Consider the following 18187-nt stretch of genomic DNA (forward strand, 5'->3'; position numbering starts at 1 on the left):
AATGTGGTTCCCTTGTTCAAAAAGGGGAGTAGGGATAACCCTAGTAACTATAGGCCGGTGAGTCTCACTTCTGTTGTGGGCAAAGTCTTAGAGAGAATTGTAAGGGATAGGATTTATGCACATCTGGATAGGAATAATGTGATCAAGGATAGTCAGCATGGTTTTGTGAAGGGCAGGTCGTGCCTCACAAACCTTATTGAATTCTTTGAAAAGGTGACGAAGGAGGTTGATGAGGGGAAAGCGGTAGATGTGGTATATATGGATTTTAGTAAGGCGTTTGATAAGGTTCCCCATGGTAGGCTACTGCAGAAAATACGGAGATATGGCATTGAGGGTGAGTTGGAGGTTTGGATTAGGAATTGGCTGGATGGAAGAAGACAGAGGGTAGTAGTTGATGGCAAAGTTTCTTCATGGAGTGCCGTCACTAGCGGTGTTGCGCAAGGATCTGTTTTGGGACCATTGCTGTTTGTCATTTTTATAAATGACCTGGAAGAGGGGTTAGAAGGTTGGGTGAGCAAGTTTGCGGATGATACGAAAGTCGGAGGAGTTGTTGACAGTGAGGAAGGATGTGGCAGGTTACAGCAGGATATAGAGAAGCTGCAGAGCTGGGCAGAAAGGTGGCAAATGGAATTCAATGTAGCTAAGTGTGAGGTGATTCACTTTGGGAAGAATAACAAAAAGATGGGGTACTGGGCTAATGGTCGGATACTTGGTAATGTGGATGAGCAGAGGGATCTTGGTGTCCATGTACACAGATCTCTGAAAGTTGCCACCCAGGTAAATAGTGCAGTGAGGAAGGCATATGGCGTACTGGCTTTTATTGGTAGAGGAATTGAGTTCCGGAGTCCTGAGGTCATGATGCAGTTGTATAAGACTCTGGTGCGGCCGCATCTGGAATATTGTGTGCAGTTTTGGTCGCCATACTATAGGAAGGATGTGGAGGCACTGGAACGGGTGCAGAGGAGGTTTACCAGGATGTTGCCTGGTATGGAAGGAAGATCGTATGAGGAAAGACTGAGACACTTGGGGCTGTTTTCATTAGAGAAAAGAAGGTTTAGGGGTGACTTGATTGAGGTGTACAAGATGATTAGGGGGTTAGATAGGGTTGACAGTGTGAACCTTTTCCCGCGTATGGAGTCGGGTATTACAAGGGGGCATAGCTTTAAATTAAGGGGGGGTAGATATAGGACTGAAGTTAGGGGTAGGTTCTTCACTCAGCGAGTCGTAAGTTCATGGAATGCCCTGCCAGTAGTAGTGGTGGACTCTCCCTCTTTATGGGCATTTAAGCGAGCATTGGATAGGTATATGGAGGATAGTGGGTTAGTATAGGTTAGGTGGGCTTGGATCGGCGCAACATCGAGGGCCAAAGGGCCTGTACTGCGCTGTATTCTTCTATGTTCTATTTCAGGGTTTCCAGCATGCTATGCAAAATAGAGTTGTGCTCATTTTTAATGCTTCGAGTCCTTGGAATACTTGCTTTGTCTTGCCAATAATCTCTTCTTGTGACAGCTTTTCCAGTGTATCTTCCTTTAAATACACCATTGTGGACATGGTGTCATACATCTGTTTGCTTCAAATTTTGCAAGAAATTTTGTAATTTTCTTAATAGTCATTACTCATCATGTACCTGAGTTCAGAACTGAACCTGACAATACAAACATGGCTGAAGGCTAGAACTGTACTGAAGCATAGCAACCAGCACAGAGGAACAATTGTCAGTATAATCTCGCTCCTTCTCAAAAAGGATCTTCCATTTGCCAGATTTTAAAAATGTTCCAGGACAGCGCTGATTTCATAAAGCAATCCTAGAATGAAGTACAGCCCAAAGTACAAGAAAGAAATTGCAGGTAGACACTGTGGTGAAGAAGGTATTTGGTATGCTTGCCTTTATTCGTCAGTGTATTGAATATAGAGGTTGGGAGGTCATGTTAAGGCTGTGGAGGACATTAGCCACTTTGGAATACTGCGTTCAATTCTGGTTTCTATGCTATTGGAAGGATGTTGTTAAACTTGAAGGGTTCAGAAAAAAATTTACAAGAATGTTGCCGCTTTTAGAGTGCTTGAGCTATAGGAAGAAGCTGAATAGGCTGAAGCTGTTTTCCCTGCAGTGTTGGACGCTGAGGGGTGATCTTATAGAAGTTTAAAAAATTATGAGGGGCATTGACAGGGTGAATAATTAAGGTCTTTTCCCCAGTGTGGGCGAGTCCAAAACTAGAGGGCATAGGTTTAAGGTGAGAGGAGAAAGATTTAAAAGGCACCTGAGGGGAAACTTTTTAAGGCAGAGGGTGGTGGATGAGCTGCCAGATGGCGTGGTGGAGGCTGGTACAGTGATAACATTTACAAGGCATTTGGATGGGTATCTGAATAGGAAGGGTTTAGAGGGATATGAGCTAAATGTTGGCAAATGGGACTAGATTAGGTTAGGATGTCTGGTTGGCATGGATGAGTTGGGGGTCTGTTTCAGTGTTCTACCTCTCTATGACTGTAAGAAATGTTCTGTATATTGTTAAGGCCTTACCTGTGCACAATTGTCAGTCAGTTCTGCCATGTTCTTTCCCCAAAATGATGTAAAAGCAGAAAAGAAGACAAGCATGACTTCACTCGGATACTGTTTTGTTGTGAATGCCACTGCACAACTATTTCTTTAAAAAGACGGAAATGTAAAAGGTCAAGAACCCAGTCATTGTGATACACGTTATAAGAGCAAACATACAGGGAACCGCTCAGACCATGAGTCAAGATTAGAGTGGTGCCAAAAAAGCACAGCAGGTCAGGCAGTAGCTGGGGAGCAGGAAAATCGACTTTTCGGGCAAAAGTCTCATTCCTGATGAAGGGCTTTTGCCCGAAAAGTCGATTTTCCTGCTCCTTGGATGCTGCCTGACCTGCTGTGCTTTTCCAGCACCACTCTAATCTTTACTCTAATTTCCAGCATCTGCAGTATCCACTTTCACTACCGTTCAGACCATATCAACCTGACTGTGATATTTGACCCAAGAAATCACATTGTCATCTGATTTATAAAAGACCGAGATTACCTGAAGTATTTTAACTTGGTGCGAGTTTAGAATTTAGACCTGAACTACATCAAGCTTCTACAACATCTTATAATATCATCAGTATTCACACGTTGTGGACTGTGGCTTGATTTTAATTGACCACCTCTTTGTCAGGCTCAGGCTTGTTGTATATTGTATTCAAATGGTTGAAGAGAAACTCAGGAAAGGAAAGAAGATGTGGTTAGGTGATTTCAAGAGCTAGATTTTAAATCATTAGGTATGGTGCACTTTGAAAGTAGAGCTGTTTGATGGCAAGTCCGTGTTCCAACATATCAAAACATGTGGTGCTGGAAAAGCACAGCCAGTCAGGCAGCATCCGAGGAGCAGGAGAATCGATGTTTCGAGCATTAGCTCTTCATCAGGAATGTGGGGAGACCCAAGGGGGCTGAGAGATAAATGGGAGGGGTGAGGTGGGGCTGGGAATGTGATAGGTAGATGAAGGTGGGGGCTGATGGTGCTAGGTCGGAGAGGAGGGTGGAGTGTGTAGGGGGGAAGGAAGATGGACAGGTAGGACAGTTCATGAGGGCGGTGCCGAGTTGGAGGGTTGGGGCTGGGATAAGGTGAGGAGAGGGGAAATGAGGAAATCGACATTGATGCCGTGTGGTTGGAGGGTCCCAAGGCAAAAGATGAAGCGTTCTTTCTCCAGGCGTCGAGTGGCTAGAATTTGGCGGTGGAGAAGGCCCAGGACTTGCATGACCTTGGCAGAGTAGGAAGGGGAGTTGAAATGTTTGGCCACAGGGCAGTGGGGTTGTTTAGGAAGTTTTCCAGCACCACACTTTTTCACTGATCTCCAGCATCTGCAGTCCTCACTTTCTCCCAGTTCCAACATATCAATGGCACACTGCAATTTGCAAAGGGAAAAAGGGAAATTGGTGAGGATGAGTCAGCAAAGTGCCTCCAAGAAACTGGTTGTTAAGCTGCACAAAGTGTTTGTTAATGGGCTGAAAAGGGACAGGCTGGAGATCTTACAAATGGCTGAGTTACATTAGGAATTGGTGTAATAAGTTTCCAGTTCAATACTGTGAGGAAAGCATGATAAACACACTGAAAGGAGACAATCGTCTGTAAATTATTTTATTTTCAACCATTAAAATGTAAACGCATTTAATGAAACCAGATATAAACTGCTTTTTATTGTGCAGCAATTTGTCATCCTGAGGGAATGTGCAAACCACTGTTAAAGTGCATAGAACAATACAGCACAGGAACAGGCCCTTCGGCCCACCATGTCTGTGCCAACCACAATGAACTAATCTCATCTGCCTGCGCGTGGTCCATATCCTTGTATTCCCTGCCTGTTCACGTGTCTATCTAAATGCATCTGAAACTTTGCCCTGTTGGCTACTACCTTCTGTGTAAAAAGTCTTCCCACGCACAGCTCCTTTAAACTTTCCCCCCTCTCAACTGAAACCCCCCCACACCCCCAAGTATTTGACATTTCCACTGTGGGAAGAAGGCTCTGTCTAGGCACTATACCTATGCCTCTCGAACTCACATATACTTCTATCAGGTCGCCCTTCAGCCTCTGATGCTCTAGCGAAAGCAATCCAAGTTTGTCCAACCTCTCCTTATAGCTAATGCCCTCCAATCCAGGCAACAGCTTGGTAAACCTCTTTTGCAGCCTCTCTAAATCCTCCCCATCCTTCCTGTATTGCGGTGACCAGAACTGCACACAATACTTTAAATGTGGCTGAACTAAAGGTTTATACAGCTGCAACATTACTGACCAACTTTTATACTTGATGCCCTGACTGATGAAAGCAAGCATGCCACACACCTTCTCTACCATATAACCCATTGTATTGCCATATCAAGGAACCATGAACTTGGATCACAAGATCCCTCTGATATTGATGCTCCTGAGGGTCCTGCCACTTACTGCATACTTTCCTCTTGCATTTGACCTCCCAAAATGCATCTCCTCACATTTGTGCAGATTAAACTCCATCTGCCACTTCTCCGTCCAACTTTCAGGCTGATCCATATCCTGCTGTATCCTATGACAACTTTCTTCAGTATCCATAGCTCCACCAGACTTTCATGTCAACTGCAAACTGATTAGAGCACCTACATTTTCACCCAAATCCTTTATATAAATTACAGACAACAGAGGTCCCAGTACTGATCTCTGCAGAACACCCATGATCAAAGACCTGCAGTCAGAAAAGCACCCCTTCACATCTACTCTCTCTTGACTACGACCACGTTAATTTTGTATCCAATGTACCAACACACTATAGATTCCATTATACTTAATCTTCTGGACCAGCTTACCTTGTGGAACCTTGTCAACTGCTCTAGTAAAATCCATGTGGACAACAGCGCCTGAGACCCGGGTTCAATTCCCGCCTCAGGCGACTGACTGTGTGGAGTTTGCACGTTCTCCCCGTGTCTGCGTGGGTTTCCTCCGGGTGCTCCGGTTTCCTCCCACAGTCCAAAAGATGTGCAGGGTCAGGTGAATTGGCCATGCTAAATTGCCCGTAGTGTTAGGTAAGGGGTAAATGTAGGGGTATGGGTGGGTTTCGCTTCGGCGGGTCGGTGTGGACTTGTTGGGCCGAAGGGCCTGTTTCTACACTGTAATGTAATCATGTAATCTAATCTAAACATCTACTACCCTACCCTCGTCAGTCATTTTTATTTCTTCCTCAAAAAAGTCAATCAAGTAGAAAAGACAATATTTCATCTGCATAAAACCATGCTGACTATCCCTAATAATAATTCTTGTCAAAATGAGAGTAAATCCTGTCCCTAAGCATCTTCTCCAATAATTTATTTACCACTGACATAAGGTTCACTGGCCTGGAATTTCCTGGATTATTCCTGTTGCCCTTCTTAATAAAGGCTATTTTCCAGACTCCTAGGACCTCTCCTCTGGCTAAAGAGGATACAATGATCTCTGTCAAGTCCTAACAATCTCCTTGCTTGCCTCCTTCAATATCTTCTGATAGATCCTGTCAGGCCCTGGGGGCTTACCTACCTTAATGTTTTTCAAATCACCCAACTCCTCCTTCTGCTTAATATTTACATGCCCGAGAAAATCAACATACTTTTCTCTAAACTAACCATTCACCATGTCCTTCTCTTTGGGGATTAGCGATTCAAAGTATTCATACAGGACATCGCCCACTTCCTCCACCTCCAAGCATAAATGGGAATAAAAGGCCTTTGTCCTTGAATGTACCTACCATTTCCCTGGCTACCCTCTTGTTCCCAAAACAGAGGAACCTCGATTATCCGAACGAGATGGGCGGGCACTATTTCGTTTGGATAATTGATTATTCGGTTTATCGATTCAATGCCTTTCCTCTGCGGCTCAGAGTTTTCAGTAAAGTCTGCTCCCTGTTCAGGAGATAAGGCTGCAGCATCACAGCGCGCGAGCCCCCACAACCCCCTCCCGCTCCCCCCAAACCCCGTCTAACACTACCCAAGCCCGACCAACACCACCCCCCCGCCCACCACCCAAACCCTGTCCAACACCACACCCCGCCCGCCCCCCAAACCTCATCCAACACTGCCCCCCGCCTGCCCCCTCCCCACCCACCATACCCCCTTCACACACACCCCATCCGCCCATGCCCCCTCTCCGGGGCAGCCGGACTGTACACCAACAACAAGACAGCTGCTGCTGCAACTGTCTTTTGGGGGGGTGAGTCTCCAAGTAGTGTGCACGTGCACACACACACATACACAAACACACAGCCACACACACACAGCCACACACACAGATACACAAGCACAGACACGCACACACACACAGATACAAACACAGACACACACAGCCACACGCACACAGCCACACACACAGATACACAAGCACAGACACGCACACACACACACAGATACAAACACAGACACACACAGCCACACACACACAGATACACAAACACAGACACGCACACACACAGCAACACACACACAAGGATACACAAGCACGGACACACAGAGAGCCACACACAGATACACGCACACAGACACACACACACACGCGCACACACAGACACACACACACAGACACGCACACACACAGATACACACACACAGACACACACAAAGATACACACACACATACACAGACACGCACACACAGACACAGACTCACACACACAGCTTTTTACTGCAACTTTTTGACAAGTTCCACCTTTGCCCCACACAGGGCAATGTTGAAGAGATTATCTGGGGAAGGTGGATTTAGGGTACACCCCTGTGTTGAACTCCAGGGAAAATGTGGGGAGAGAGAGAGAGAGAGGTTGGGAGGTCAGTCATTTAGAGATGGTGCCTGCACTCCCATCAGTCCAGGACTGATCTCAGCAGCACTTTTAATCACTGTAAATCAGTGTTAGACACAGGTCTTTGATGTAATGTTTCGTCGGGACCTCAAGATCTCCTTCGAATAATCTGATTTTGGGATAATTGGTATTCGGATAATCAAGGTTCCTCTGTATACATATACAGTGGCTTGGGATTCTCTTTAATCCTACTTACCAAGGACATTTCATGGTCCCTTTTAACCCTTCTAATTTCTTGTTTAAATTTTTTTCTGATGTTGATTTATTTATTGTTGCTTGCATTTTACTGTGAATAATACAGTAAAATACAGCGAAAAGCTTCAACGGTCACCACAATCCGGCACCATTTTGGATAGTTTGAGAATAAAAGGGGTAAAAGATAGAACTGGAAGAGTTGTGAGCCCTGTGCCACCACCCCTCCACTGCTTTGTTGCCGCCTGTGCCTGACCCACCAATGTAGGAGTTGCCACTCTTCATTAGGTACCATCTCTTTGTCACTAGGCCCACCTTGCTGCCACTGTCGCTGCCAATGCCGTGTTCAGTGCCAAACCCACAATTACCATGCAGCCAGGAGTTCCGGCTCTGCTCCTGCCTCAGTGGCAGGAATCCCAACTCCGGGCCTACACCAGGAGTCCCTGGCTCCACTGCCAGGCCAGGACGCTGCCACCATCGCGCCAAGAGTCTCGCTCCGTCTGTCCTCCTCTGCAACATCACCTGGCCATCTTGAAAAGGCCGCCGTGTCCGATCGCTGGAGGGTCCTAGCCGCCAGCCTGGAATGCCAGGAACATGTCTCTGCTGCCACTGCCACTAGTGCCTCCAGTCACCGTGAGGAGCCACATCGCCTGCTGCCTCTGACCGTCTGGAGGAGCTGCCATTCCCCACACAACCCGCTCTAGCTACATTGCTGATTTCACCAACCAATCCACTGCAAACGGCTCCAAAGAAAAAAGCAAAAGATGCAAGAGAAAGAGCTTTCTTTTTATTTCTCAAGGGCCTTTGTTTGGTTTCAGTTTCCTAAACCTTACGTATGCTTCCTTTTTCTTTTTGACTAAATTTTCAACATCTCTTGTCATCCAAGCTTCCTGAATCTTTCCACCCTTACATTTCATCCACACAGGGACATGCTGATCCTGAACTCTGATCAACTGGCCTTTAAACAACTTCCATAAATCAGATGTGGATTTACATTCAAACCACCTCTAATCTAATTTCTCCAGTTCCTGTCTAATATTGTTATAGTTAGCCTTCCCTCAATTTGACACTTTCACCTGAGGACCAGTCTTTATCCTTATTCACAACTATCTTAAAACTTATGGAATTATGATCACTGTTCCCAAGATGCTCCCCCACTGGTCTGGCGAGGCTCATTCCAAAATACAATAATATATGGCCCCTTTTCCTAGTTAAAGTAAAAAAAAACTGCAGATGCTGGAATCCAGGCGGAGGCTGGAAGAACACAGCAAGCCAGGCAGCATCAGGAGGTGGAGAAGTCACCATTTTGGGTGTAACCCTTCTTCCTTTTCCTAGTTAGCTATCTACATATCACTTCAAAAAACTTTCCTGGATGCACCTAACAAATTCTGCCCCATATAAACCCCTGGCACTAAGGGCGTTCCAGTCAATATTGTGGAAGTTAAAATCACCTGTTGTTTTTACATCTTTCCACCATCAGCTTCCATATCTGTTCCTCTATCTCCTGCTGGCTATTGGGAGGCCTACAGTATAAAACCCATCACAGTGACTGAACCTTTCTTATTCCTGAGTTCTACCCATAAGGCCTTGCTGGATGAGCCCTCTAAGATGTCCCCTATCAGTGCAGCTGTGACATTCTCCGTAATCAGTAATAAAAACTCCCTTACCCCTTCTACATCCCTCTCTATCATGGCTGAAATGTCTAAACCCCGGAAAGCTGAGATGCCAGTCCTGTCCTTCTCTCAACCAAGTTTCTGTAATGATTACTACAGTGTATTCCATGTACTAGTCCAGCCTCTAAGCTCATCTGCCTTACCTGTTATATTACTGGCAATAAAATAAATACACTTCAGATTGCCAGTCCCGCTGTGTTCATTAACCTGGCCCTGCCTGCTCTTCCTATTAGACTTAATTGACTTAACCTCCATGTTCTCCTCTATCACTCCACATACTGACCTACTGCTCTGGTGCTCACTCCCCTACTCCACTAGTTTAAACCCTCCTAAGTGGTACTAGTGAACCTCCCTGCCAGGATATTGATGCTCCTCCAGTTTAGGTGCAACCTGTCCTTATTGTACAGGTCCCACCTGCCCTGGAAGAGGATCTGACTGTACAACCTGAAACCTCTCATGGACCAAATTGGATTTTCAGAAAGGAAGAAACTTGGACCCAAAATAGCTGCAGTTGTCACCTGATCACAGACTATGATGGGCTTTGTGAGACCCATGCGCAATAAATGAAGCAGCCTGGACTGGAATCACCATAGTCATCTAAAGACATTGAAATCAAGCAACTGAGTCAGTGACATGTATTTCATAGTTTCACGTTATTGAGAGACAAAAACTCTCCTGCCAGTAGCCAACTTAAAAAAGCAATAGAATACACACTGAATTTTATTTCAACAACTGCTTTTGATCACCAGCCCAGAGCAGAGAGAAATACATGGGGCAATATCATCAGAACTTGGAAGCCTTGGTCTATCTCTCTTGCCCTTCCTGGTTCTCTCACTGTCCCAAAACAAAATGTGCAGTGAAAAAAAAACAACTTGGGAACGCATCCAGTCACTGCGAACTCCAGACATCTACAGATTCTGCAGTGAAAATGAGTCAACAATTAATCAACTCTGGCCTCATGTTTAAAATCTAACACCTCAGAGATTCTATGGACTTCAAAACTCCATAACCCTACTTCTCCCTGTCTGCACCAGACACAATCCCTTTTAAACGTATTACCTGTGTTTCCGTGTCTGTTAGATGATTATTAGGTAATAACATTTTCCTTTCATTCATTTGATAAAACTTTGTTAATTGGCTCCTTCTTTTTCTAGCAAACTGTTCTAATTGAAGTGTGATAGCTGAGAGCTAAAAATACATTAATAAAATATATTGTGACCAACAGAGAGGGGTTTAAAAGGAGGGCAGCTGATTCCCTCCTCCTCTTCAGTTTGTAACAGCCACAGACTATTTTGTTTCATGGGTTGCTACTCTGGCATATTTTCCCTTCCTCAATGCAACCTCATCATTTTGATCTACCATCAAACTCAGTAGTTTATAAATGAAAATATACTTTTTTGCAGATTGCTAACAAAATAATTGCACTGAGTCAATAATGTTTACCCTGGGAATGTTCACAGTTGGCTTCTTCAGATATTTAATGATTCTAAAATGGATGCGTTACAGTCTAACTAAATATATTAATATAGCATTTTAAATCACACAGTGTTCATATTTGATGTCTTGCAGATAGCTTAATGTTTGTAGCCAGTTTTGGCACTTTTGAAAATCTAGGTTTGAGATGTATTATGTAAGATTGCTTTGTTCTCGTCAGCAAAAGGCTTTTGTATCTCTGTTCCTTCTCCATTTTTCTATCAGCTTTGTAACCATGAAGTGACAGTGGAACTACTAACCTGTAAAAACTCGAAAATCTCAAAGCCTACTTCTCCTGCTGGAGTAGTTTAGCATTAATACAAAACACCATCTTATATGAACTAATTGGTGCAGACAGGATCATCGTAGATTGAGGCGAGGTATTGTGAGAGAGGGTAAATAGTGTAATGCAACAGAACAAATCACAGCACTAACCTTTAGCAAAATCCTTATTTATGGAAATAACATTTCAAATGAGAATGTCCTACAAATTGATGGTAAACCTCAATAATTAGTAAGCCCAGCAAGAAATCTTTTCAGATTTTAATAATAAACAGTGAATGACTGTTGATATATTGTATCTCTTGTAATGATTCTGCTTACATCTAATTGTTTGATTGGTGAAGAATTTGGGTTATTCATCATACCTTAAGTGCCACCTGATCCCAATTCCCTTGCCATTACCCTTGCAGTGTGATAGGAATATAATGTGTTGCTGTTTGCAGTCTCTTCTGGTCAAAGGTGACAACCCAGTTGGGACCTTTAACTCAGCCGCTATTAATGAACTCTATTACTGATGCTGCATTTTTCCATCTCAACAGCCCCCTGAGTTCTGAGAAGGGCTTGGAATTAATGGAATATTTGTCACATCTTCTGAAGCTGCAAATCAGTATCTTTGAAGATATCAGGTAAGTATTGCATCTCTCATATTATTCGGCATGGGGGAGGGTTGGGGGTGCTGGTTGTTTGTACTATTGTTGCTTTTGCTCAGGATGATCAGAATATGGAGATTGTATAAACAAGGCTTAGCCACATAACAAGCAGAAATCAATCAGAAAAAATGTTTGGCTCTTGAAGACTATTTTGATTCATGGGTTACCACTCTGGCATCCTTTCCCTTCCTCAATGCAGCTTCACCATTTTGACATACCATCAAACTCAGTCTGTTTAACTCCGTTTGAAAGAATTCACAGAAATCATGATATCAAATGATAACTTGGCCAATAATCCTTCGACAGCAAAAATAAGTCCTTCCAGAACTTATGTATGGCTCCCAATGCTTTTGGTTTTGAAATATGTTCATTGGTCTGGTTTGCATCCTCTACCAATACCTAGAGTCACAATCATTTACCCTGCAGTTATTTTACTGTTCTTTATACTAACATTCATTATTTTGCACTTCTTTGGCATTTAATACCATTCAGCAATCAATCACCTGCTAAGTTGCTCCAGATTCTAGTGAATAGTTTATTAACAGCTGCATGACACATTACACGTTCCAGCACCACTCTTTTCGACTCTGATCTCCAGCATCTGCCGTCCTCACTTTCTACAAATCTTTATCAGTTGAATTCTGCTTATAGTTCCCTTATTTCAGTCATTTATGTATATTGTGACAGCTATCTGTTCAAGCAGACATTCTGGTGGGACACTGTTTGTGATATCTTCAACTGGGATAACAACCATTTTCATTTCTCTCCTGTTTTCTATTGTTAAACCAGTGTTTGGTCACCACAGCCTCCTTCATATTGCTGCCTATCTCCAGTAGCTTTCAATCAACGGGCTGTTTGGATGTATTGTTATGAACCCAGTTGATGGTAATACTGCACAATTCAGAAAGGAGCCTGGTTTGATCAAACAGTTTTTTTTTGTTTAGTTCGACAAGATGGTCATTAGTCATAGAGACTTATTCTCACGAGGCTACACATTTTCCTTAACAATAGAGCAGAGGTTTATTACATAAAAGGGGAAAGAACAAAAACCAAGCTGTCTCAATATAGAAGATGTTAGAAAGATCTTAAAATAGAAGAATGTTGTTTCAATATGTTTCCCAAGACTATCCAATATGGAGGTGAAAATGTGTTGCTGGAAAAGCGCAGCAGGTCAGGCAGCATCCAAAAAACAGGAGGATCGACGTTTCGGGCATAAGCCCTTCTTCCTGAAGAAGGGCTTATGCCCGAAACGTCGATTCTCCTGTTCCTTGGATGCTGCCTGACCTGCTGCGCTTTTCCAGCAACACATTTTCAGCTCTGATCTCCAGCATCTGCAGTCCTCACTTTCTCTCAAAGATTATCCATTATGGAGACTTTACAGCTTCATCGCAATCCTTAAATTTCAATTTATTTATCACAGTTTCTTTGCTATGGATTGTGGAGACAATTTGATTGGTCCTTTCCAAGTCTGTGAACATGAACTATTCACAAATCTGAAAGCTTAAATGTTCTCAATTCTAACAACCTGTAGATTTCTAATCAACCTAATTAGGCCAATGATTTGCAAGCTGGGTGAATTAGCCATGGGGGAAATAGGGAGGTGGGTCTCGGTGGGATGCTCTTCAGAGAGTCAGTATGAATCCAATGGATCGAATGGCATCTTACCACATTATAGGGTTTATATGATATGATTCTCCCGGATTGGAAGAATAACAAACAAAGCTGTCTTTCTGATGTGACAGGGTCTCTGACCCACCTTGACCTTTGGGGCTAGAAACTAAACTTGATTTTGAACTCAACCTTGAACTAACTTTAAAAAAAAGCTTTTTAAATCCTTGATTCTTCTCAACTGAAAACAAACCAAATGACCTTAAAAACAGAGAACTTCAGGTGCTGGAAGTCTGACACAAAAGGAGAAAGTCCCAGATCTGGCGTAGTTGTTAAGAGAGAACAGAGTTTATGTTTCAAGTCCAGTGACTCTTTGTTGGGACTGAAAAAGGGTCACTGGACTCAAAACATTAGCTTTGCATTCTCCCCACACATGATGCCAGGTCTGCTGAGTTTCTGCTAATGACCTTAAATACTTACCCTCCCTGTCATAGGTCCACCAATATGCACCCACGGATCTGCATACTCAACTGAGAAATAAGAAAGGGATATGTATTATAGACCCCCTTAACAGTCAGAGGGAAATTGAGAAACAAAGTTGTAATTGTGGTTCTGTTCACCGAGCTGGGAATTTGTGTTGCAGACATTTCATCCCCTGTCTAGGTGACATCCTCAGTGCTTGGGAGCCTCCTGTGAAGCGCTTCTGTGATGTTTCCTCCGGCATTTATAGTGGTTTGAATCTGCCGCTTCCAGTTGTCAAGATATAACGTTGTCAAACTTGTAAAGATATCTCAGCTATCTGTAAGAATAATAGGGTGGTTATGGTAGGGGATTTTAACTTTCCAAACATAGACTGGGACTGCCATAGTGTTAAGGGTTTAGATGGAGAGGAATTTGTTAAGTGTGTACAAGACAATTTTCTGATTCAGTATGTGGATGTACCTACTAGAGAAGGGGCAAAACTTGATCTACTCTTGGGAAATAAGGCAGGGCAGGTGACTGAGGTGTCAGTGGGGGAGCACTTTGGGGCCAGCGACCATAATTCTATTAGATTTAAAATAATGATGGAAAAGGATAGACCATATCTAAAAGTTGAAGTTCTAAATTGGAGAAGGGACAATTTTGACGGTATTAGGCAAGAACTTTTGAAAGCTTATTGGGGGCAGATGCTCGCAGGTAAAGGGACGGCTGCAAAATGGGAAGCCTTCAGAAATGAGATAACAAGAATCCAGAGAAAGTATATTCCTGTTAGGGTGAAAGGAAAGGCTGGTAGGTATAGGGAATGCTGGATAATTAAAGAAATTGAGGGTTTGGTTGAGAAAAAGAAGGAAGCATATGTAAGGATAGATCGAGTGAATCCTTAGCTGGGTAATCCAAGATGGAGGATGGGAAAAATTTCTGGCTGTAACAGCTACTCCTTTTTTGAGGTATTTTAAGTGCTGGAGGAGATTTCCTCAAATTCCAGGAGCAGCAATTACTGTTTTATATGCTGTTGCATTGTTTTGGAACTTTAGAAAAAAAAAGTCAAAATAACAGCAGTTTTAAAAGGGAGGAGAGCAGACAAAGGAAGCACGTGGTGAGGTCATTTCAGGAGAGAGAGAACCTGCACAGTTACTGCCTTTGCTGTTTGAATTCATGTATCATTGGACATCAGAGTGCATCTGGGAAAATTATCAAACAGTGAAATTCACAACTAATCTTGGAGGAATTGTTGGGCGAAGTTCACAGCACAGGATCAGATAAGTTAATCGATGTTTTAAGTGTGGCCTACAGGGAATCTGCAGTAGTGAGTAGAATGGGTTCTTTCTTGATTATATGTTTTTTGATATATGTCTCTTGATTATACTTAAAATATAAGCCATAACTATTCATTTAACCTGGGGCAGTGTTTGAAGAGGAATAAGACGGTGTTAATTTCTGGGTCTGTACATTGTGAAGGAGCAAAAATGGCCTTTAATAGAGTGATATGTACTTCTTGTCAGATGTGGGAGTTTAAAGAGAGTTTAAGGGTTACTGCGGATTATATCTGCTATTAATGCTGTTGGCTGCGAATCTTATCAGATCGAATGGATCGGTTAGAGAGACCGTTAGAAGCAATGAGGAATTTGCAACAGCAACAGTATGTGATGGATGGCAATTATAGGAAGGGAGGAAAGTCTCAAATACAGTCACATAGATGGGTTGACTCCAGGAAAGGTAAGAGAGGTAGGCAGCTAGTGCAGGAGTCTTTTGTGGATATACCCATTTCAAACAGGTATGCTGTTTTGGAAAATGTAGGGGGTGATGGATTCTCAGGGGAACGTAACACAAACAGCCAAGTTTCTGGTATTGAGACTGACTCTAATGCAATGAGGGGTACGTTGGGTTCAATTGTGTTCGGCTATTCTCTAATCCGAGGTACAGACAGACGTTTCTGTGGCCAGCAGCAAAAAAGCAGAATGGTGTGTTGCTTCCCTGGTGTCAGGGTCAAGGATGTCTCAGAGAGGGTACAGAATGTTCTCACGGGGAGAGGGGCCAGCAAGAGGTCATTGTCCACGTTGGAACCAACAACATAGGAAGGGAAAAGGTTGAGATTCTGAAGGGAGATTAGAGAGTGTTAGGCAGAAATTTAAAAAGGAGGTCCTCGAGAGTAGTAATACCTGGATTACTCCTGGTGCTATGAGCTAGTGAGGGCAGGAATAGGAGGATAGAGCAGATGAATGCATGGCTGAGGAGCTGGTGTATGGGAGAAGGATTCACATTTTTGGATCATTGGAATCTCTTTTGGGGTAGAAGTAACCTGTACAAGAAGGACGGATTGCACCTAAATTGGAAGGGGACTAATATACTGGCAGGGAAATTTGCAAGAGCTGCTCAGGAGGATTTAAACTAGTAAGTTGGTGGGGGGGGGGGAATGTGATGAAAGAGATCGATCTGAGATTGGTACAGTTGAGAACAGAAGTGAATCAAACAGTCAGGTCAGACAGGGACAAGGTAGGACTAATAAATTAAACTGCATTTATTTCAATGCAAGGGGTCTAACAGGGAAGGCAGATGAACTCAGGACATGGTTAGGAACTTGGGACTGGGTTATCATAGCAATTACAGAAACATGGTTCAGGGATGGGCAGGACTGGCAGCTTAATATTCCAGGATACAAATGCTACAGGAAGGATCGAAAGAGCGGCAAGAGAGGAGGGGGAGTGGCATTTTTGATAAGGGATAGCATTACAGCTGTGCTGAGGTAGGATATTCCCGGAAATACATCCAGGGAAGTTATTTGGAATGAACAGAGAAATAAGAAAGGGACGATAACCTTATTGGGATTGTATTATAGACCCCCTAATAGTCAGAGGGAAATTGAGAAACAAACTTGTAAGGAGGTCTCAGCTATTTGTAAGAATAATAGGGTTGTTATGGTGGGGGATTTTAACTTGCCAAACATTGACTGGGACTGCCATAGTGTTAAGGGTTTAGATGGAGAGGAATTTGTTAAGTGTGTACCAGACAATTTTCTGATCGGTATGTGGATGTACCTACTAGAGAAGGTGCAAAACTTGACCTACTCTTGGGAAATAAGGCAGGGTAGGTGACTGAGGTGACAGTGGGGGAGCACTTTGGGACCAGTGACCATAATTCTATAAAATTTAAAATAATGATGGAAAAGGATAGACCATATCTAAAAGTTGAAGTTCTAAATTGGAGAAGGGCCAATTTTGATGGTATTAGGCAGGAACTTTCGAAAACTGGTTAGGGGCAGATGTTCACAGGTAAAGGGATGGCTGGACAATGGGAAGCCTTCAGAAATGAGATAACAAGAATCCAGAGAAAGTATATTCCTGTTAGGGTGAAAGGAAAGGCTGATAGGTACAGGGAATGATGGATGACTAAATAAATTGAGGGTTTGGTTAAGAAAAAGAAGGAAGCATATGTCAGATATAGACAGGATTGATCAAGTGAAAACATAGAAGAGTATAAATGAATTAGGAGTATACTTAAGAGGGAAATCAGGAGGGCAAAAAGGGGACATGAAATAGCTTTGGCAAATAGAATTAAGGAGAATCCAAAGAGTTTTTGCAAATACATTAAGGACAAAAGGGTAACTAGGGACAGAATAGGGCCCTTCAAAGATCAACAAGGTGGCATTTGTGTGGAGCTGCAGAAAATGGGGGAGATACTAAATGAGTATTTTGCATCAGTATTTACTGTGGAAAGGGATATGGAAGATATAGACTGTAGGGAAATAGATGGTGACATCTTGCAAAATGTCCATATTACAGAGGAGGAAGTGCTGGATAATTTGAAACAGGTAAAGGTGGATAAATATCTAGGACCTGATCAGGTGTACCCTAGAACTCTGGGAAGCTAGAGATGTGATTGCTGGGCCTCTTGCTGAGATATTTGTATCATAGATAGTCACAGGTGACTTTCCGGAAGACTGGAGGTTGGCAAACGTGGTGTCACTGTTTAAGAAGGGCGGTAAGGACAAGCCAGGGAACTATAGACCGGTGACCCTGACGTTGGTGGTGGGCAAGTTGTTGGAGGGAATCCTGAGGGACAGGATGTACATGTATTTGGAAAGGCAAGGACTGATTAGGTATGGTCGACATGGCTTTGTATGTGGGAAATCATTTCTCATAAACTTGATTGAGTTTTTTGAGGAAGTAACAAAGACGATTGATGAGGGCAGAGCGGTAGATGTGATCTATATGGACTTCAGTAAGGCGTTCAACAAGGTTCCCCATGGGAGACTGAGTAGCAAGGTTAGATCTCACGGAATGCAGGGAGAACTAGCCATTTGGATATAGAACTGGCTCAAAGGTAGAAGACAGAGGGTGGTGGTGGAGGGTTGTTTTTCAGACTGGAGGCCTGTGACCAGTGGAGTGCCACGAGGATTGGTGCTGGGTCTTCTACTTTTTCTCATTTACATAAATGATTTGGATGTGAGCATAAGAGGTACAGTTCGTAAGTTTGCAGATGACACCAAA

At 43.3% G+C, this 18187-nt stretch overlaps 1 protein-coding gene across 1 annotated transcript in view; it reads left to right on the top strand.

Moving 5' to 3' along the window:
* The window catches only part of ptprn2 (protein tyrosine phosphatase receptor type N2), a 970059-nt gene that overhangs the window by 347154 nt on the left and 604718 nt on the right, over positions 1-18187 (top strand). Inside the window, exon 10 of the mRNA XM_043690698.2 lies at positions 11502-11588. Coding sequence (XP_043546633.2) covers positions 11502-11588 — 87 coding nt within the window. The remainder of the gene's footprint in view (positions 1-11501; positions 11589-18187) is intronic.

Source organism: Chiloscyllium plagiosum, unplaced genomic scaffold, assembly GCF_037043375.1.
Source record: "Chiloscyllium plagiosum isolate Xiang-an unplaced genomic scaffold, Cpla_swu_hap1 HiC_scaffold_5, whole genome shotgun sequence".
In the NCBI taxonomy this organism is placed as follows: Eukaryota; Metazoa; Chordata; class Chondrichthyes; order Orectolobiformes; family Hemiscylliidae; genus Chiloscyllium; species Chiloscyllium plagiosum.